At 38.8% G+C, this 22,286-nt stretch overlaps 1 protein-coding gene across 6 annotated transcripts in view; it reads left to right on the top strand.

Annotated features, from left to right (window-relative positions):
• The window catches only part of smoc1 (SPARC related modular calcium binding 1), a 124,870-nt gene that overhangs the window by 97,168 nt on the left and 5,416 nt on the right, over nucleotides 1–22,286 (top strand). For 5 of the 6 annotated variants that reach the window (XM_041811848.1, XM_041811847.1, XM_041811846.1 and 2 more), the window contains 3 exons: nucleotides 9,223–9,328; nucleotides 11,947–12,191; nucleotides 14,767–14,800. In XM_041811848.1, coding sequence (XP_041667782.1) covers nucleotides 9,223–9,328; nucleotides 11,947–12,191; nucleotides 14,767–14,800 — 385 coding nt within the window. Of the gene's footprint in view, nucleotides 1–9,222; nucleotides 9,329–11,946; nucleotides 12,192–14,766; nucleotides 14,821–22,286 lie in introns of all 6 variants that reach the window. The other variant, XM_041811843.1, reaches the window with a different exon arrangement.

The following is a 22,286-nucleotide window of genomic DNA, read 5'->3' as shown; positions in this document are numbered from 1 at the left end:
ACTCATGTGGTTGCCACAAAATAGCAAGTTGCTCCTCCATTTCTAACTTCATGTTCATGTTTGCTGTTGTCAGCATGACTGTGTTTGTTGTGCTTCCTCCTTTAGTAAACTAGCTTCCAGAATGGCTATTGTTAACAGTCAGCAGAGAGCATGCAAAGTTTGAATCAGAGTTCCCCAAACACCACCTGTGTTTTTCATGGTAAATTTGAACCATGTTTGATAATTACTAAAGATGCACTGGTTCATCATTTTACCGTCTGAATCAGCTGATATTAGCCCTGATAACAAACATCCACCTATCTGTGAATAATGCTACATGTGCTGGTGCCCGTAGCAGATGTTTCTCTTTTGTGTTGCATTGATATAATGCTGTCATTTGGCACGCTTACCTCCTTTAGAGAAGAGGTTGATATCAGGACGCGTGTGATGTGATTTCTTGGAAAAACTCTGATCTGTTTTTGTGGTCAAACATGAGAGAAAAAGTTGGTACTTTGGGAGATTAATTTCTTAAGTTCCTCATCTCATGTATTTTCCAACAAAAACAAGCAATAATTCATCCTAAACTGTAACCAACACAATATTAAATTAAACTAAGGGTGAACAATCTTGAAAACACATCTGTCATGATTTTGACTCATTTTGCAAATCAGATATTATTAAAGGAAATGATATTTTATATAATTATCATATTAAACAAAAAAAAACATACAAAAATGAAGAAAATATGATTTTTTGTGCACTATTCAAAAAATATGCTATTAGAATGATTGCATGATATGTAATGTATGATATCTCTGCTGCAAACAAGTTTTAAACTGATATTTTGACACGAATTTCAGGTTAAAGAAATATTGCCCCTATGCGATTTGAAAATTGCAGCAGGCTATATTGCAATTTAATCTAATTTGCGTGCATCTCTAATGTTTATGACTTCAAATCTGAGCGGTTGTAATCGTCTTCTGAGTGTTTCGGGGGGGGGGGGGTAAAATGTAGAAATGGACTTTTGCCAATAACATAAAGGCCAATATTTGAAAATTCACTCTAGCCAATACCAGTATTGATTCAGATTTATAAATGTAGTTCAGACCTAAAACTCTGATCCTTTAAATGCTCTTTAAAGTTTAAGGAATGAAGCTAAACTAGATCTGTTGGTCCTGCTTAAACCCCACAAACTTATATGTACTTATTGCTGATAATCACAGCTGGTATTCAGTTGTAAAGACTAGCAGAAACTGTCACCTATGTTGATAATTGCCGATACTAAACTTTTAAACTTCATCCCATCATCCCAATAACATCTATGTCCTCAGGTAAAATCATTAACACACCTAATAGCACAGGGAAATCTGTTGAAATTATCAGAATGATCAGAAAGTCAGGGCTTTGCTGACTTTGGTTGAAAAAGAGATATCAGATCTAAAATTGACTGGAGTATCTTGCAGTGTATCCTCCACTAAAACCAAAGGTTGTAACCTCGCCTCCTTCTCCTCCGTCTCACTGCTCACTTACTTTTGTTGCTCCTCTGTTTCCCCATCATTTAAGGTTGCACTGTAACTCTTATTTAATTCCCCATCTGGTGAGTTTACAGAGTCAAGCATGACTCCTGACTGCGCAGCAGATGTGTGGCATGTTTTATGGAAGGTGTGAGTGTTGTGGGTGTGGTGGTGGTGTGGAGGCCGTGGGAGGCTGTGGGGTGTTGGAAACCACAGGGTACTGAGTGAAGATATTTTTATGTACTGTAGAGGGATGTTCTGAAGCGCCACAACAAAGCTCCATATTTCATGGTCGACACATCAAGGCAGGAAAAGAAAGGAAGGTTTGAGAGGACAGTGTATGAACAGCATGCAGCTACAGGTTCAATCCCACTGCACACACAGAGCCACAATACACGCTTTGTTAGAGTGCAGATAAGAGCTCCTCCTCTCAGACCACAGACTGAGAGCTGAGAGCATCAAGTTAAGTCAGGCCAGGAGTTAGATTTTATTCAAACCTCACAATTTAGAAACTGTCTGCAAATATAAACTAGTCTAGTAAAAACAAGTTTATTATATGCTGTTAATAAATCTAAGGAGCTCTACAGTGAGCACCTTCTTTTTCAGCTGCTTTGGTTTAGGAAGTAATTTCCCCCGTTCAAATCCTCCACTGACATTTCAGAGAATCTTTCAATCAATCTCTTCAATTCTTCAACCAAAAAAAAAAAAAAACAGCAACCCAAATACCTGAGACCGAAAAGAACATTTCATTTGGCACAAAAAAAGACTGGAAACAGAGACTAATGCCAAACCAGCAAACCTACCTCAGCTGAAGTCTATTTCTTTATTCATTATCATTGCTTACATGTAAGAATGTTTTAAGGACAGAAATGTGTGAATGTGTACATCTTCAAACTTTATATTTTGTGTTTTTAGGACTGACATTTTAGGTGTGGACTGTATTTAAATATTGGTATTAGGGCTGGGCAATTAATCGAAAATTAGATTAAACTGTAATTTGGCCTGGTGTGATTTAAAAATCACAGAAGGTGCAATATTTCTTTAAACTGAAATTTCTGTCAAAATACCAATTTTAAAACTTTTTTTGCTGCAGAGATGTTATAAATTACTTTTCATGCAATCATCCAAGTGGCAGTTTTTTAGAATAATCAATAAAAATCCTACTTTCTTATATGTTTTTCTTACTAAATATGAGAACGACATAAAAATTATGACTCCCTTCAATACAAACATTCCTATCCCAATTTACAAAACAAGTCAGTATCATCACAACTAGATGTTTTTTGCAAATTTCCAGCCCTGTTTTTATCTAATATTGTGTTAATTATAATTTAGAATGTTTTATTGCTTTTGTTTGTTGCAAAACCATAAGATCAGGAGCTTAAGAAAAAATTGCATGTCATCTCGCAATTGCAATACTGGGGGAAAAAAATCACAATAAGATTATTTTTCTCAAATCGTTCAGCCATAATCGGTATTGATGTCTGTATCATCTAAAAATTATTTTCTAAATATCAGCATAATCTGCAAAAATCTGTGCATCCCCATAGATTAGAGGTGTTAAAAATCTTTTCATGATGCATCGCGATGAGGACACTGACAGCTCTGCAGAACACAGAGCTGGGCAGTTGATCGAAAAATAATTGAAATCAACATTTAAAGCCTCTAACCGACGTATACCTGCCGTGTCAGTTATTTCAATTTTTTCCCCTTTTCTTGACTTTTTACGAAAAACATTTTCATTTCAGCTGATGTGTGTTTTGATGTCAGATGTTTCAATAAATACCCATAAATTGTTAATCTGTTCCTGTTCCTTTCTGTTGTTTGTTTTAAAATATACAAATATTTACAGACCAAACAGGGTCAGAGGTTGGGGGTGGAATAATTGTTCATTAACTACAATCGAGGTAAAAAGTTCAGTTAATCGTGATTTTGATTTTTGCCATAATCGTCCAGCCCTAGCAGAACATAACTGATGCACACTGGGTCTGGGTATTGTGAAGAACCTCACGATTCCATTCAATTTTGACTCTAGGTTGCAATTTGAGTCGATATCGATTTGATTCGATTCGATCTTGATTTAAATGCTTCGATGTCGATTCAGGAAGAAGTAGAAATACACAAATAACCTGTTGACAATTTTTTAATATATGAAGATACAAAGACAGGCAGGGAGGGTAAAGGACTTTAATGGAGTATGGATGGACTCTTGTGTGTTAGTTTGACAAAACCAGCATGTTTTGTATGTTTCAGTCCCCTCACAAGAATAAAATATGGCAATGTCCAACAATATATGAGACAAAATAAACATCTGTGAAGGAGGGCTGAACAATTTGAGAAAATAATCTAGTTACAATTTTTATACCCAATATTGTGATTTAATATGTGACTATTTCTTAAGTTCCTCATCTCATGCATTTTCCAACAAAAACAGGCAATAATTCATTCTTAACTGTAACAACACAATATTAGATTAAAATAGGGCTGAACAATTTTGAAAAAAATATCTGTCATGATTTTGACTCATTTTGCAAATCCGATATTAAAGAGAATGATGATTTTTATACATTTATCATATTTAACAAAAAACATACAAAAATGAAGAAAATATGATTTTTTTGTACATTATTTAAAAACTATGCTACTAGAATGATTGCATGGTATGTAATGCATAACATCTCTGCTGCAAAAAAGTTTTTAACAAATTTCAGCTGAAAGAAATATTGCACCCTATGCAATTTGAAAACTGCAGCAGGCTATATTGTGATTTAATCTAATTTACAATTAATTGTCCAGCCCTTCTGTGAAGTGAACATATCATCTGATGATGTGAAAAATAAATGAATCCTGGCACAACCAAACACCGCCTAACAACGTGCCAGTAATGTTTCCTTAAAGTTCCTTTTTTAAAAAAATGTAACCTTTGTTTAAGCAGGTTGGTCCCATTGAAATTAAAAACCTCTTTTTCAAGGGAGACTTGGCCAAGACAGGCAGCAGCAAAAACACAAAGTTACAGACGGAAATACAAAGAGAGACAAAGTACAATTTTACAAAGCACAACATTTGGATTGAAACCATCTGAGAGTCATATCTGGGAATCAGTTGTTCAAACAGCCGAGCTAAAACACCAACATGTCTCTCATTTTAGATTTAAAAACATTTAAGGACACCAGTTCCTTGAGCTTTAAATCATTCAGCAACAGATTCCAGGCTGAGGGTGCAGAGTACCCAAAAGCCCTTTTCCCAATTTCTGTCTGAGCGTTTGGGACAGAGAGCATAAAGAGGTCCTGAGAATGCTAAGAATACTGTCTGGTACTTCTCTGCATGATAAAAAAACATAGATAGAGGGGAAGCAGACCAGGAATTGCTTTATAAATAAAGGTGTACCAGTGTATGAGCCTGCGGGTCACTAAAGCGGGCCATCCAACCTGAGAGTACAACTCACAATGGTGAGTCAGAGCTTTACAATTTGTAATGAACCTCAAGTAATCATGGTAGCCAGTATCAACCAAATGGAGACACTGTGCAGAGGCGTGTATGTACTAAAGATCACCATAATCTAAAACAGGTAAAAAAAGTTGCAGGGACAAACCGCTTTATTAAATTAAAAGAAAAACACAACTTGTTTCTAAAATAAAAACCCAGTTTTAGCCTCAGCTTTTTCACAAGACACAGTACATGTGATTTAAAATGAAGGGAGTCATCAATCAATACACTTAAGTTTTTGATCAAGATTCAAGCTAACTGTCACATTTTCAGCTCAGATTCCAAATCCTAACAAGGTGACCTTTTTCCTCATTAAATCAGACATTTTATTTTTTTATTTAACCTTTATTTAACTAGGTTAGTCCCATTGAGATCAAAAATCTCTATTTCAATGGAGACCTGGCCAAGAATGGCAGCAATACAGTTTTAAAATCAAAATTCGAGCTGGGGTGTAAGGCAACAGCGCTAACCCCTGCACACCTGCACCGAAGCAGCCGTGCAACACACTGGCATGATCATCTCATAGTCATATCATAGTCATCATCATAGTTATATTGTGACACCAGTAAAGATGCACAGCTCTAGTGTCTATTGTGAGTACAGCTGTCATCAACAGCTGACAGTCAAAGTTTGCACAGGCAGAAATGTTTCCAGAGTAACAGTGGGCTCCACAAATCAGAGCCTTCACTGTTACCCTCTAGGATTGTTTAAGTGTAGGTCAAGATTGGGGCGCAGTTGGCCAAGTGGTTAAGGTGCGCCCCATGTAATGGAATCTGGCTTGGGGCCCTTTACCGCATGTCTCTTCCCCGCTCTCATCCCTGTTTCTAACTCTATCCACTGTCCTCCTCTATCAAATAAATGCCCAAAATAAACATTGAAAAAAAAAGTGTTGGTCAAGATTGAATATAGATCAGTGTTATTCAACTCTGCTTGACCAAAGAGCCAAGTTGTTGAAAAAGTGCTTTTACAAGAGCCACAATCTAGATTGTGAAAAGTGGTGAAAATGGGTTAAAGCACTGATGAAAATAAGTGAAAGGTGGCAAAAATGGTCAAAAAGTGTCAAAAAATGAGGGGAAAAGGGGCAAAATAGGCATACAGTGGAGAAAACTGGGTGAAAAGTGGCAAAAATGGGTGCAAAGTCACAAAAAAATGAGTAACAGGTGGTCAAAAAGCTGCAAAAATGAGTGAAAAGTGACTCAAATGGGCAAAAAGGCTGGAAATAAGGGGGAAAATTGGCATTTAATGGCAAACGGCAGCTTAAATGTGCAAAAAAATGCAAAGAAGCAGGATAAAAGTGGCTAAAACTGATGAATTTGGCAAAAATTGGATTAAAGTGGCAATAATGGTTGAAAATTAGCCACAGGAAGTGGTAAAAAAGGGCTAAAAGTAGCAGAAATTGGTTAAAAGTGGAAAAAATGTAAAAAGGAACAAAAAAAATTGCAAATAAGGGCAATGGGAATAGACAGAAAAAATAAGGCTGACAATTAAGTTTGACCATTAAAACCCACTGTATAAGTGTGGGAAACAAACTGATGTATGTGATGATTAATGGGTAATTTCTGAGGTCAAAGTTGAAATTTTAAGGTTTTCTGAGGAAAAATATTTCAAATTAAGACATAAAAGAGCCACAAGTCATCACAAAAAAGCCACATGTGGCTCAAGAGTCATGCCTTGAGTATCACTGGCATAGATCATGATTTTCTTCAAAAGAGGCTAATTTCATACAGACTTGTGTCTTGTATCTACATGAGCATAGACCATTGTTTTATGGTCTTGTGCTTGTGGCTCATTTACGCTCAAACACATTCTGATACATGAGCTTTCTGTAGCCAGTGTTCATTTGTGCGTTCTTTCAAGCATTATAGATACAGACCAAATGTTGTAATACCACCAGTAGTGGTTGGGGCAGTCTGTCTGATCACTGTGTGAGTTGTTGGAAGTATAGATGATATAAGCTCACTGAAGCACAGAGCAGCAGCTGGGTGGAGGGCAGACAGAGCGGCAAAGAAGTTGATTGAATTTTAATATTCACCCCCACGTCACAGACATATGTGAGTGTATGTGCAGTGATAGTTGTAAGGTTTTAAAACATATGGATCTATTTCATAAATTAAGTCAGCATAAAGGAGCCTTCTACCTTGGATGGATATGACATTATGGCTGATCATCAAGTCACTTAGCAGAAAATGAAGGGGAATTTTTCTTCTGAAACCACAATGTTGAGCTCATGTTAGCATTTGCTCCTGTCCTGAAGTAACACCATATAGACTTAAATACAACCTGAGATTTTACTGCAGCATCCTCCATCTCTTTTTCACGCTCAGAGCTATACTTAACGCAGTGGTGGAAATATTTGGACTGTGGTAACAGTTAACTTTACCACACAATACCGCCCAAATTACACTTTCTGCATCTATGAAGCAGCAAGGGACCGAGCGGTGTTAAATGTGCCATCTGTTCTTTTCATTGGGCTGAATGAGCCCGCAAACTGCACAGGTGTGACTCACATCCTCATGTGCAGAACATACTGTAGTCTGAAATTAACTGGCTCTGCTGTCATCCAGGGATTTGCAATGCTTTTTATGTACTTAACCGAGGGTTGGATACTGGAAAATACATTCATTCATTTTAAAATTTAAGATCTAAGATTTCATGCAACTATTATCTCTATTTTTTTTTCCTATTGTTTTTTTTTTTTGTTACCTGTGCCTGGGAATGTTGCTGTAGCCAATCTGAAAGCTGCTGGTGAAGATAAAAGGAAAAAGGAAGTAGTAATGTCCACTGGCACATCTGATGTGCTAAAACAAACTTATTTGGTTCCTCGTAACTTAAGAAATCATCTATTATTCTGACCATCTTTATGTAAATTATTTGTTAAATAGTCTATTTAAATTTATGATTCCAAGGGAGGTTGATCAATTTTTAATTTAATAAAGCAATGCTAAATTTGTTAGCCCAATGATGGCAATTTTCATTATATATTAGCACCAAGCTAACAAGCTCAGATGTGCACCCCAGTCTATCTCTTAAAATCTTCATCTTTTAGGGTTTGGGAATATGGATTAAAAATATCTGTTTCTCTTACATCAAACCTGACTGACATTTATTTGTGTACATCTGGGATTAAACACTGACTGTATGATCTGTTTATACCAGTTTTCATTCAATCCCTCATTTCCTGTAGGTGAAAGAGTTAAAAGCTATCAAGAAAAAGTGTGTACACAGGAGCAAATCTCCAGACTACCAACCTGCCAAATTTAGACAGATTCAAACAGTTCTTCCTCACATCACAACTTTGTTTCTCATGTGTGTTATCAGGCTACCAGCCTGGTTTAGGGTACCTTAATTTCAAGTGTCAGATTAAAGGATCAGATGAGGTGGTCCTCTCCAAACTATGTTCAGCTCTGTCAGAGGTCCTGCTCCAACTCCTGGCCACATAGGCAGCACACAACATAACAGTTTGTGCTTCACAACGCCCCAATTTAACACTTGGATTAAGTCGCAGCAAGCCGGTGCTTCTCAGAGCTTGTCGTGTCGTAGGAAATGCTAATTGGATTCACCTGGCAGGGCAGCGGACCACCTCCCTCAGAACCCCCCCCCAGAGCCGGCACAAAGGGAATGAAAAGACATGGACAAGGAGGCAGCGGACGCAGAGAGGAGAGGGAGGAGGGGATCGGTGAAGAAAGCCTGAGTGAAAGAGTGAAAAAAAAGAATGAGAAGATTAGTTTACTACACAGCTGCGTTTGAAGTTTGCCTTTAAGAGACACAATTAGGAGGGAAAAATTTGCACTGGCTTAGCGTGCTATTAAAGCCATACATCTGGGCAATTAAAAAGAGCTACCCAAGGTGTTCAGAATTGTGTCATAAAAGTTAACAGGTCTGCACCGCTCAACAAAACTCTCTCATCACCGCACACTTCTGTTCCACCTCTCAACATGTGCCTCAGCTCTGCTGCTCTGGAGTCTTACAAAACAGCCAAACTATGTATTTTACCTCTGTTTAAAACTCATTTACAATGATTCATCAGTAATGATGAACATGAGCCGGTTTAAAAGAAACACCATGTTTGTCATTAAGCTCTGGACAAAGCCTGCATGCTTATTTTTCCTGTGGAGCAGCCTCTTTGTGTTGTACATGTGTCATAGTGGCTTTAGAGCCACTTCAGCCTCACTGCACCGTAATGACTCAAATTAGTAGTGGAAGGTAATTTCGCTCTATTTTTCTTTTCTGTGATTTATGCCAGGCTGCCCGGAGGGGAAGAAAGTGGAATTCATTACAAGCTTATTAGATGCCCTCACCACAGACATGGTGCAAGCCATAAACTCACCAGCCCCCTCTGCTGGTGGGAGGTAAGTACAGCCTCAGACTAAAACATGAGCAGGCACATTGTGTCTGGTGGTTCATGGAAAATTTCCACCTCTTCTGGTTTTTCTCAAGTAATCTTGATGCTAATATTTTATCTCTAACATGCAATGCACACACTTTGGCACAGACACCGATGAGGCACATTCTCCAGAAATGTAGAACTAAATACGCCGACGGGACTGAGAGGTATTTTGGACTGAAGTTGTCTATAGAATGGGATACATCAACACACACTAAATACATCATACCCTTAGACGATGAGTCCATCCAGCTAAAAAAGGAAAAGACAAAAAATGGACTTAACCACAATCTTTGCAGAAAAGATTATCAAGAGATTTATTTCAATTTCTGACTAAAAAAGAAACCTAGTTGAGCTATCAGTGTTGGCATCCTTTTTGTAGAGGATGATGTGATTCTACAGAAACCCTGAGAAGCTTGTGGGAAAATTCTGTTGACAGTTTCTTATTCTTGTTCATTGTTTGATCCTGTTGTCTGTTGTCTTAAGCCAGGTGGACTCTGTGAGGGTTCAAGCCAATTCTGGCACTCTTTTTGAGTTGAATCAGGCTGAATTTCAGCCTGATCATGCATCGCTTTTCATGCAGTGTTCAGGGGGGCAAATGCTGACCACATCTTGATCAGCTGCTCCTTACTGGTTTGATACACAGTGAGAGCAGAGCCACAAGCAGATTCCTCAACTGTGGGGCTTTTTTCCCTCTCTTATCTATCAGACAGCATCTGAAATCACCATGACAGCACCAGACATACCTGTCTGATGTGTTTCCATATCATAAAAGACATGAACAAGCATTAAATTCTGCAGGCGTCCGACAGACATTAGTGACCTGTCATCAGTGAACAAGTCAGTTCTAAGAAACTACTTTTTTTTTTTTTCCTTTTCTAAGTGAACGTTGGGAATCTTTTCCTTTTTCCTCTCTTCACTGTTATTGAACAGCCCTCAGAATAAAGGGCTGATCTTTACTGCACACTGTTCAGCCACAAGGACACCAACTGCTCAGTGGTAAAACATGAATGTTTGATTTCAAATGTCATGCATCAAACATTTTGGGAAATCTTTGGTTTGGTTTGAATATAACAAATGTTGACAGTGAAGAAAATGCACGTACAGTTATAGGTCAAAATGTTGCTGCTTTGGCTAAAAGCCAAAATGGCAGCAGATGAAGACTTGTTGGGTGTAAGCTGATATTTCACTGTGACTGTTATAGAGCTGACTTAAAAACACACAGTGTAAGCCTGGCTTTTATATCTGCAGAATAAGTGGAAAGACATTTATTCTAGCAAAGTATTAATGGTTTTATTTTTGTTTCCTTTGGTGAATCAGAAGAGAAGAAGTTTTTGGACAAAATGTAATTTTTTGGATCAAATGCTCAAACCAAATTGTTGATGTGAGTTTTGAAAAGTTTTTAATAATTTTAAAGTTTTAATCATTTTTATGAATGTTATAAATTTTTTTTTCAAAGAAATTTTAGCTTGGAGAATTTTTCCGACAATTTTGATCAGATTTCTAATCTTAAAAAAGTTTGTGACGGAAGATTTTTGTCCCTTTTTTGACAAAAGTTTAAAAGAAAAACAAATCTGAAACTTTTCCATTTAAAAAAATAAATAAATAAATTTTAATCCAAACTTTCAAACAGTTTTTACAAACGTTTTTTTAAAAATGTGAAGGATATTTAGAAGAAATTTCATTGAATGTAAATGTTGATTGGATGACTTACCACCAGAAAACAATAAGAGTAGTTAAGTGAACCCTGCACACTGAAAACTTAAAATTTTTCCCGATATATTTTTTCATGCATTTTATAAAATGAAATTAGTTCATGGGGGAAAAAAACCACAGCAGGACATTTTTCACCCAAACTTTATCATAAAAATTAAGAGATTTTTTTTTTAAGACAAGAAAATACAGCTTATATTTCATTTCATTATCAAGTTAATGAATTTATTCTAACAGTGGTAGTGAGTCATACAAATGTTATCTACATTAATTTGGACGTTAACATACAGACTGATTCTATTTCTATTTTAGATAAACAGTTTCTCATTTATCTTATATATTTTGTATATTTTATTTTGTTATCATTTAAGTTGCATTTTATTATTTTACTTCTTTTGACATCATTGTAAACGAAGGGTCACCCTGAATTATTCTTGAGTCTAAATGAAGATAAATATGACACTTAACACGATAAAGACTGCTCTGTTGTACTTGTAATATAATTTACACAGACTCAACAATGATTCCCCATTAGCAAAACATTTGACAACATTTATCCAGACATAGTACCGAGAAAAAACATACCCCTGCTGTGGTTGTTCAGTGAAATTTATTTCATTAGATAATAAAATAAAACAACCATTTTGTGCTGTATAATTCAGTAAATCATGCAGGGTGAAGAATTGTTCACTGTTCAAACATCAACACTCAGCATGGGCTTTTTCAGTCATTGAAGTGAACTTCCTCCTCTGTGATTCAAGTTCAGTCTTCTGCGTACATGAATAGGAGTACTTGCCACCCCTTTATCGTCAGTTTTTACAGGTTTCTGAGCATTATTGTTCTTGTTCCTGTTCCTCTGACCTCGTCCAGGTTTGTGGAGCCTGACCCCAGCCACACTCTGGAGGAGCGGGTGGTGCACTGGTACTTCGCCCAGCTGGATAACAACAACAGCCACGACATCAACAAGAAGGAGCTCAAACCATTTAAGAGGTACCTGAAGAAGAAGGCAAAACCCAAGAAATGTGCCCGCAAGTTCACTGACTACTGTGACCTGAATAAGGACAGGGCCATCTCACTGCAGGAGCTGAAAGGCTGCCTGGGCGTCAGCAAAGAGGGTAAGGGGAAAAGTTAAGGACAGCTCGGAAAAAATGAAACAGAATGGTTAAGAGTTTGGTCAAAACCCTGGTATGGAGCTCATTCCAGCTAGGAAAATCTGCATAACAAATTCTGTGATGTTAAACTAGTTAGAGGTGTCCTTTAGAGTTTAAAACAACTTTTCTACAGAATAAAAGCTGCTGTAGCTAAAGCCAGACAGGTGAAATAATACAGAAAGGTCAGTGTGAGGATTTATGGAGTAAGAGGTGTGCTTTGTCATGCCTCAGAGGAAGCAGGGCCAATTTATCAATATCAATGAGTGCATCTAATGACTACAAAGGTTTTGGAGTTTCCTGGTTGATGGTTGCCACGTTGTCCCTGTTGATGAATGGGATGGACGCTCATTTAAGGGTCAGCATTCATAGTGGTCTCCTCGAATCCACCAGACTTCACTGAAAAAAAAATACTTATTCCACTATAAAACGACAAAGTTGTGTCTCTGCTGCTTCCTTGATCTCTTAGGTTTTTTTGTTACCGAATAATTGTTTTTATTTTTTATTCTATTTCCAACAAAATTTTAACCTTGTACAGTTGATGGATTGGCCAGAGTCCATGTCTGTCATTGGGTGGATCCATCTAGCAAATCTTCAAGCTGATAGGCTTGTTCCTGGTCAGAGAATGATTGGACCAATCAGCATAATTTGAAGAGAATGAGGCAGTGGCTTCAGGCATTGTTTAGTTGAAATTACTTCAAGCCTGTAAACAATGGCGGCCCATGGAGAAGATTAGTGCAGATGCAGCTATCGCAGCTGTTTCCTCAAAACCGGAAAACATTCCTTAAATAAAAGAGGGCGTCCAATCACCCTCCAAAACTTAATCAAAGGGGTCTGCCATTTCCAAACATCGTCTTTCTACTTGTCTAAAAGCTAAACTTTTTAGTGCATAATAGTTATTCAGGCAAAAAGTTAAGAAAAACTGGTCCAGGTTTACAAAAAAAGGAATAACAGAGAAAACTGAAGATATTTTCCTTGAAATTACACAGTTTGAAAGTCACTTAAAAGCACAGATATTGTTCATTAATTCCCATGAAGTATTCATCATGTCATGGTTCTAAAAATCAAATGAGCCTGTGATTTAAAAGGAAGTGATGGCGTAACTGTGGTGTATGTGACAAACAGATGTGTTGGCAGTCTAAATAAAGAGCGGTGCTCCACTCAGCAGTCACTGTGAATATTTAGACCAGACTAATATATTAATGGATCCTAGACACAGTCTGGACCGGAAAAAACTGTAACCACTCATCCTGACTGTGCAGACTGGTCCTAATAGAGCTCATTTTAAACTGTCAGAGCAGTTTACAATGAGAAAATGATGCCAGCATCAGGCTCAGTCCACATGTAGGCCGTAACTTCTTGAGAACAGAGGTTTTGTGAGTGTGCTGGCCTTTCATACAAAAGCATACAGCATTTTAGGTCATTGTAAATGCACCTTCAGGAAGAGTCCTTACAGGGTGAAGACTTTTAGAACTCTGTTTACAGCAGTTATGTGATAAAAAGGAGTTTTAGGTTTGTCACGTCACATTGTGCGCCAGTTTCTCCTCTGTTTTAAGTCACTATTGGGGGACATTTCATTTTCATTTACATGGCTTGGAGTCCTAAATGGACTACAGAGGTCACTGCTGCTTCATAGAGCACTCAGGCAACATAAACTGCATTGTCCAGTTAAGATGGCATGTGCAGCTCCAGAGTGACACACCAGACTATGACCCCCGTTATGGTCTTATTTCCCCCTCTATAGTCCCATTCGTCCCACTTAAGTCACATTTCCTAGAGTGGTCCAGTTCTGCTAAAACCTCCTGCTTTACTACAGCTGTATATGAGATAACGACTAGTCACCATTGTTTGTGGCGACCAGTTCAGGGTGTACCCCACCCTCTCGCCCGATGACAGCTGGGATAGGCTCCAGCCCCACCTGCGACCCAGAACGGAATAAGCAGTATAGAAGACGAATGGATGGATGGACCATTGTTTGTTTGCTTGCTGCATAACTAAACCACGCCAGTAGCTAGCACCTTGTTCTCCTCTAATTATACTGATTAGTTTGTCCATTTTCAGACTTGGCATAATCATCTCAGATTGGAGATTTGTGAGATGAATCTACCTGATAAGAGGCATTGAATTCAGCCAGTCCATCAGCTCTGCAAGGTTAGGTTGGTAGAGCAGCTTTGGAGATGGAACAGTCAATTCAATGTCAAAGACATTGTTACCATCTGAATGAGCTGCTCTGCCCACATTGTGAAGAAAACACTACTACTGACAGGGCATAATCTTTACAGCACAGCTGTGTATCTTTGCATTTTCATGCAGATCAGGATTTTTGTTAAAAAAAAAAAAAAAAAAAAAAAAAGCACCTTTTTGAAAATAAAGAAGGTAAACCTCAGTTTTTACAAATATCTGCTTTTGTCTGGACTTGGCCTCAGCGCCTTTACAAGTGTAGGGTTTACACATAAATATCCTGTTATATCCTTAAATGCACAATACATTTCTGTTTGTTTCCACCACTTCAGGCTGAACTCTGCTTTTTGTACTTTTGCAGGTAGTTCAACGACAAGCAGCAACCAAGGGACAAGGCAAGGGACAAAGTTGTTCAGTAAGGCCAACTAATACGCTTTCACTAACTATGCTGCTGCTGGCTGTGAGTGCTTTAGCCTCGCGTAACAAATTAACATGTTCAGGAGTGAAACAAACAGAAGTACATGCAGCTTGTTGACTCGTTTTAAGTGCAAATCTTTGAGTGTATTTGTACCCCACACTTACTTTGACGAGTGTGTCGTTGTGTATCTATGCGGCTGTGCTTGTATGGTGTGTCCAAGGCTGAGATGTTGCAATGTTAACTGTAGTGCTGATATTTTAGACAGCGGCTCAGAAGGGGGTCAGATTTTGTGTCCAGTGAGTGATGTCTCATGATACAGCCATAAAGATAGGAATGACGTCCTTTAAAGATCTGAAAATATACAGTGACAGCTCAAAAGGAGACTTTAGTAGTTCTGACATTTTTTAATACAGATTCCAGCATTTTTGACAATATTTACATCCAACATTTTGGCTGTGCATATTAACATATATCAACTGTAAAATCTGGCCACATATACTAATAAATTAGTGGAGCTTTAGACTGGACCAGCAGACCTATGTAAGTTTAGATCTTTTTTTCTTATTCATTCTTATTCTTTAAACTTAAAAGTGTGTTTTTCAACAAAAAAAACTTGTTTCTTTTTTCATCCTCAAACCTGAAATTGTGTTCAAATGACTGTATTTTTAGTTATGTACAAAATATTGAAATACTGGTATCGATATCGGTATGGCTAAGCTGAACAGTATCAGAAAGTAAATTGTGAAAAAATTCTATTGTAAGTGGCTTAGGTGAGAATTATCATCAAAAGTCCCCTTCAATAGACCAGACCTAGTAAAGAAAGGCTGAAATCATGAAAGCCATAGAGATATTGATGTTTGGATTCTTCCTCGTTGAGTGATTATTGGTCCCGTTGGTGCTGTCAACTCTGGCCACTGGGCTGATTTAGCGCCACATAGCTCTGAAGTCATGTGTTTACCCTGGCGCTGTCCCCCGATGCCTGGAGAACAGTGGCTCCGTGGGCATAACGTCAGGCCTCCTGGGCCCGGGGCCACACTGCCAGGATAAACAGCCCCCATATTAGAGGAGGCTCGGCCAGTCAGCGAATCTCTCACCTTCATGCTTAAGAGCTGAAGGTAAATGGTCTGACAGTTTTATACGGCTCCTTATGCTGCCACTCAGGCGCTGTGAGCGGGTGATGACTGCGGAGAGAGTGAGCTGTATAGAAAAAAGGAGATAGAGAAAGCCTGCGTGAAAGAAGTAAGGAGGCTGTAGGAACATATGGCAGCATTCTGCTTTGACTAAGATAGACGTCCTTTGTGTTCAGGTATGCCGTCCTGATCCTAAGTGGCCTGGATCCCTTTAAGTCAAGCCGTTTTTGCAAGGCATTAAATCTTACGATGCACTGTCGCAGCTTTGGAGCGTCACTGGAGTGTTGTTGGACATATTTACAGTTTACAGTACGTGCTTTCTGCTGGAGGATTGTGAGCATGTGGGGCAGAGTGGAGCACATCTGTACGAGGCTCCTCGCTCTCCACTGGATGGAAACAGCAGAGGAAAACATCTGAAAACCTTGTGTGAGTTTTGACGTGCTGGAGACGGTGGCATCGGTCCTTTGAGGAGACTGGAAACCTCATTATTGCAGAGAAATGTAGGACAAGCCCAGGGCGGGGATTTTCAGATGGTTCCAGTATTATTGTACGTCTCATTCAGTGTAAGGAACAAAATACTGAAATATTTCACTGTTCAACTTGTTGCAGAAGGTTTTGGCAGCAGGGTCCATGTTTTGCTCAAAAGTCTTAGTTCCATTTAGAAAGATGTCAACATTATACTTGAGTAAGTTTGAACACATGTATGAATGCCTGCACTCAAAAACAACAGAAATGGGCGGAACACAATTAAGTTTGAAACGGACTTAAGCCCCTGGTCATGCTGTGGATGGCCCAAGGGCCTTAAAACTGCCAGTTGTCTCCAGGCATGTTGTGAAAGATCTTATCTCCAGTGGCTGTGCTGGGATAGAACATTACATTGGCTCTGGGTTCCTGCAGGACAGTTATCCTCCTCATCAGCATCTTCAAGCTAAGCCCAGTAAAATGACAAGTAGTTAAATAAAATTTAATGATGTGTTTAAATGTAACCCAAGAAAAACTAAATTCAGCTTTTGTGGAGACACTTCAATAAATTCAGTTGTGAAGATGAGGAATTTGTTTGCAATACAGAATAGATAAAACAGATGGAATCATGACCTTTTGAATGTTTCAGCTCAAATTCTACTCAGGCCATTCCACTTAAGTAAATTGATTGTCTTTGTCTTTCCACTAAACTACAAAAAAGGATCAATAGTGGCACTGACATGGATGTAGATCAATAAGGAGTATCATAATGGTATCATTATCACTAAAAATTAACAATCTTCATCCCTCTTCATTCGTGCTCTTGTTTTTTGTTTTTTTTTCCACATCTGTTGTAACTACAGCATCGCAGACACAGGCAGATAAAGGTCACTAATTAGCATGGTAACACTTTAAACTGCAACACCTGTTAGCAGTGTTAGCTCTGACAGCAGGATGTAAAAGTAGAGACCAGCTTGCTAAAAGTGGAGGTTCTACAAGTTCCAGTTCTGGAAACCTAATTGTTGATCCAGCCCATGTTGGTGAGTCCTGTGATATTCTGCTGACCGGACAGTGAGAAATGTTGTTGTTACTATTCTTACAATAATTAGTGCTATTGAATCATGATTATTATCCCTGTTATTTTATTATAAGTTGTTATCAAAATTGCCTATTAGCCACATTACCACTACTGCTGAAAGAATTTAACAGGGTGTCAATTGCATTCCCACTACAAATAAACCACTCCTCCAGGGTTTGATTAAATGCAAGTTTAGACCAACTCTTTCTAGCAATCTTGGCTTGCTTGTTTTGCTCTGAAACAGGGTTTGATTGTCACCCTACCCCCCCACACACACACCAAAAAAAACAAAAACAAAAACAGGCCAGGGGGGAGGCTCTCTGTTTTTGTAAAATTTCTCCAAGCAATTCAGGTATGAAAGTATCCTGACAAAGTGAAGGTATACAATAAAAATAGCATAGGAGCCCTGTCACGCTCGTAGTAGTGTAGTGTCCAGCAGTTAAAGGGAAGTGACATCAGAAGTACAAGGGATAAATCAGAGATGACAGTTTAAGGATAGCCTGGTTTAGTTGAAAGAATTGTATCGATTTGTATTTTTTTTTTTTTGTTAAATGAGGAAAAAGGCAACCTTTGAAAAAGAGAATTACAACTCATGTTAGTCTTTTTCAACCATATTTGTTTCCAGTCAAATGTTCTCTTATGCTGATGTTTTAGATTAATTATAATTTCATAAATTACATAAAGTTATGATTATATAAAACCATTCTGAGATCATTTAATCGGGATGACTAAGAAGGAATAATGTTGCCAGCGTGTGGATGAAGGTATTTAGAGACAGATTTCATGTCTAACAGCTGTTCTGAGCTTCCAGGTGAGAACTGTGTTGGGGAATACAGTCACATGTCCCATGCTCAATGTGTCCTTTCTGTTGTTTTGTGTCAAACTCATCCTCCCTTGTCTCCTGTCGTCCTGCTTGTCCTGGCTGTGTCATTAGGCAGGAATGAAAGGAGGGCATTATGAGGCTGGCCTGGCACCGATGCTTCAGCACCATTAGAGAGCCCAGAGCCCTGTCCACTCAGAGCCAACAGCAATTACTCCCTACCACTTGTGTTTTAATTACTTTGACATCAGTCTGACAAACCACACTGTGTTAAATAGCAGAGGTCAGTAGAGAGGATTGTGACGTTGATTTACTCACCATCATTACCTTTAGCTCAGTCTTCCTTCCTTTTTCAAGGACTGGCAGTAAACTCAGACTTGTGTATTTATCTTCTTAGTCAAGTCCCCGGGCCGCCACCATGTTCAGGTATACCATGATTCCCAGCTCTTTAGCCAAGTGTCTTTATCGGCCGGTCCCAGGTGAGGCACGGCGATTCACCACGAGGAGGGATCTGCTTTCAGCTCTTTATCACAAGTGGGGCCAAGGTGTCCAGGGAGAGGCTGGGGCCTTTGTGTTGTTAATGGCACAGACAGTGTCCTCAGTGACTGGTAGGAGGACCATTCGCTGCTCTGGAGCCGAGTAATTGCAAAGCCGATTCATCAGCACTACTGGAGTTCAGCTTCTTACAACAGAGACTTTTATCTGAGCTAAAGGGAGGAACAGCATGACTTCACTGGCACAATCTATCAGGAAATATCATGGTCCTGCAGAGGGTAATAAATGGAAAACGTCCCTAATGCTGCCAATGCAAATGGTTTCTGGTTCTGATGCATAAATACTACATTTACTGACCTCTAGCTCTCTCCTGCCTTAAAGTAAGCTAAGGACAGTATGTAAATTCTGCCACCATGGGGCTCTCTATCAAAACAACAACAAAAGATGATGTCACATGGAGAGAAATCATGGGGTGATTTATTTAGATTTTCCCTCTCACCCAGACGGGCTAGTTGGCTTAAAAGGAGCAAGTTAGCTGTTCCAAGTACTGTTTGATCTGATGGCTGACTCTGAGAGATAGATGAGGATGCTGATGGAGGAAACAGTAGGCTGTATGTCCAACTGTGAGCTAGCTATGTGCTGTTGGATGGTTGCAAAAGTGTGAGTAGACTTCAGTACATAGATTCCTTTAATTTGTGTTAAAATAGAACTTTTAGATTACTCTTTTTTTCATGTTATTAAAGTAACAAATAAATACAACATTTGATTGTTAATCCAGAGTTATCACATGCTTGATTCCTTTTTTTTTTACTGCTGTTGGACTGTTTTTGGTCATTCCAGCCCCTGTACCAAAGCTTGGCTATAAGAAAAGAAAGGAGCAGAAAAAGATAATAGCAGGGAATATGACCCAAAAATGACCATTTAGACTCAAAAAAGCTCACTGAAACAAGCAAGGAGATGAATGTTGGCCAGAGGCAAGCACTAGTGCCACTGGTCTAGAGTGCATGGGTTTATATTTCTAAAACACATCAGCGGAGGGCCCCAGTGGGTCTTTTAGAGGCCCCGCCTTTGCTGTGGGTGAGCCCCTTAGTGTGTTCTGAAACTCTGACTTTCTCTAAAGTGCTTATTCTGTAAAAACAGATTATTTTATTTTTAAATGGATTTGCATGGTCACACTTAAAAAACTCAGAGAGATATCAGGAACATTTTTAAGTTCTAATAAAGATGTTAAACTCCATACTCTGAGACAATTCTGATTACTTACTGATTACTCATCCAGTTAATGTGACAGCATTCACACTTTAAAGGAGTTCTGGTGTAGTTGTTCTGTTTCATACAGGTCTTTTATGAAATTGTACCTATGTATGAAACTTTTGTTCATGGCAATAGTCAGCTATGTAACTGCCTCGTCTCCACATGCCTTCTGGACCCTAGTCTTTCTCTATGACCGCAGGATTGCAGCTGGATGCCTTCTGTTTAGTAAGCACTCTGCTGGCTTTAGTAATGTCAGTGTAGGTGGTAGTTAAACATTGATTCAGAGATTTTAAGTTCTGTCTAAAAAGATTGCATCTCAATTTTAACTTGTTAGACTGAGTTTTTGAAGTGAAATGGGCAAGAGCACAGTGGTGTTTATTTTTTCACTGAAGCAGCAGCAGGATGACAGCTAAAATATATGGTGCATGGAAAATAACTCTGGGAGCATGCACAGTGCTCCAAAAGTGACCGAGCATTTTGATAACTGAAGACCTTAATCTAATTGCAAATAGAATTTGTCACTATAGTATTTTATAATATTTAGTATTTTATGTTTTATTTGATGCAATCACAGTATAGGTGAAACATTTACTGCAGGACTTCTTCATTTTGATTTACAGAGCGTAGGAGAAATCCTGATGTTTTAAGGATTGAACACAAAACCCAACTGTAAAGCAAACGCACCATCTCAGGCTAAAGAAGCTTCCAGATTGTGCAGTAATATCAGCTGGACTTGTATATCATGGCTGACATAACCAGCACTCACAGAGAGTGCACCTGCACGTCCCAACCCCCCTGAATACACGCTCGTAAACTCAAAACCTCATGCAGGTCAGCACAGAGCCTAGACCCACGCTAACATGCTGCATGTTCACAAACCTGTGGTATAGAAACATCATAAAGGTAGACAAAATCACACAAACACTGATTCAAAAACCACCGCAAACACTCAAACACATACTCCTACACAGCCTGAGCTCTCACAGGCTCTGGCCGACCTCTGCTCCCCTCTCACAGCCATCTGTAAGCAATCTAAGCTCTTTACCCATCTCTTTTTCTCCCAGGACTCTTTCCTCTCTCTCTCCCTTCTTCTCCCCCCTCTCACCCGTCTGATTGATGAGCGAGCGGTCCATCCCTCGTGCAGACTGTCCCAAGCAGTTCGAGAACTACACAACTTCAGAGAGCTGTAGAGTTATGGCTTGGTTGCAACATAACGTCAGCACATGTGATGGTAAAGTCAGGGTGTAGGTGGGAGGCAGCTGCTTAGAAGTCAGTTTTTGGGTTGTTCACCGCTGACATATCACTGCTTTACTGTATGAGAAACTTCAGTAATAATACGGTAGAGACAAAATAATGTAAAACTTGTTGATGACTAACAAGAAATATATCTTTTAAAAACAAGATGTCTTGAAATTTATGTCATGGGAGGCAGATGGCCTAGTTTGTACTGTATGGACATGAGTAGCTCAGTTTGAGTCCGACCTGTGGCTCCTTTCCCACATTTCATCCCTCTCTCTCATCCCTGTTTTTGACGCTATCCACTGTCCTCCTCTTTAAATAAAGGCATAAAAAGCACTTTCTAAAAAGCATAATGCTATACTGATAAGTATCACCAGTGTATTATAGATGGTCATCAGAATAGTCAGCATAAGGGCTGAATTTGAATATGCTCCTTTTATAAAAGGTCAGCTTTTGCAACATTCATAGTTTACTTTAACAGAGGTAACAAAGCTAAAAATGGCAAAATGCAATTTTGTGACTATTAAAACAGTTATTACTAAACCTGAAAAAAGATGCAGCCCATAGACCATTTTTGTGTTTGTACAACAGAGATGTGTTGTGGGTGGAACCAAACTAGTGACAAAAGTTAGCCTGCAGATGTTCGTGGTAAGTTCACGTCAGAAACGTCAGCATCATCTGGATGCTGTCTCTAGATTTGTAATAGTTTTTCAGCAAAAGACAAGCTGTCTCAAGTTGGGGATACACCATGAGACTTAAAGCCAGTTCTATAAAAGTTCACAGTGTGCAATTAAATCATTTGACACATGACCAACATGCATGATTCATAAGCAGTATGATTCAGTGGCAGTGCACAATCTGAGTGCTCACACTGTACAAGCAAAGTCTGGATGGACTGTAACAGATGACAGTGAAGCTTCCTTTGAAAAGTCTCAGACGGGTTGAAGTCATATCTACTGTTTTTTTTTTCAAGCTTTAGATACAA

The sequence above is a fragment of the Cheilinus undulatus genome, linkage group 18 (genome assembly GCF_018320785.1).
Source record: "Cheilinus undulatus linkage group 18, ASM1832078v1, whole genome shotgun sequence".
In the NCBI taxonomy this organism is placed as follows: Eukaryota; Metazoa; Chordata; class Actinopteri; order Labriformes; family Labridae; genus Cheilinus; species Cheilinus undulatus.
The sequence above is the reverse complement of the archived record's forward strand: the minus strand, read 5'-3'. Positions and strand labels throughout refer to the sequence as shown.